This window comes from Sinocyclocheilus grahami, unplaced genomic scaffold (assembly GCF_001515645.1).
Source record: "Sinocyclocheilus grahami isolate Dianchi unplaced genomic scaffold, SAMN03320097.WGS_v1.1 scaffold172480.1, whole genome shotgun sequence".
NCBI lineage: Eukaryota > Metazoa > Chordata > Actinopteri > Cypriniformes > Cyprinidae > Sinocyclocheilus > Sinocyclocheilus grahami.
In genome coordinates, this window is record NW_015535385.1 from 1 (window position 1) to 325 (window position 325).

The 325-nt window shown below is 63.4% G+C and overlaps 1 protein-coding gene across 1 annotated transcript; it reads right to left on the bottom strand.

Moving 5' to 3' along the window:
• Positions 1-3: 3 nt before the first annotated feature.
• On the bottom strand, positions 4-319 carry LOC107581249 (CCR4-NOT transcription complex subunit 11-like; the record flags this gene model as incomplete). The annotated part of the gene is made up of 1 exon (XM_016266758.1): positions 4-319. A coding segment is annotated over exon 1 (315 nt), but the record flags the coding sequence as incomplete, so codon positions are not given.
• Between the last annotated feature and the right edge of the window lie 6 nt (positions 320-325).

The window sequence follows — 325 nt, forward strand, 5'->3', positions numbered from 1 at the left end:
ACCTGAGAGCGTCTCCTGCTCCTCTGCCGCGCTCGACGGGTTCAGCAGGTGCGCAAACACCGCGGCGAAGGGGTTAGCGGCCAGCGGCTCGGTGCGGTACATCTCCCACAGCAGATAGAGCGCGGTCAGCCGCTGAGGAGCGCTGGGAAGCAGGTCGGGCTGCTGCAGGAGCATCACCAGAACCGAGCCCACGCGGAAGTGCTCGGCTTTCCCGAAGCAGTGGTGGAAGGCTGTGGAGAGCTGCTCGAAGCTGTTGCTGCAGGCGTCATCCGACATGATGCCCAGCAGGTTAGACAGCTCTTTAGGAGCCAGAGTCATGATGCTG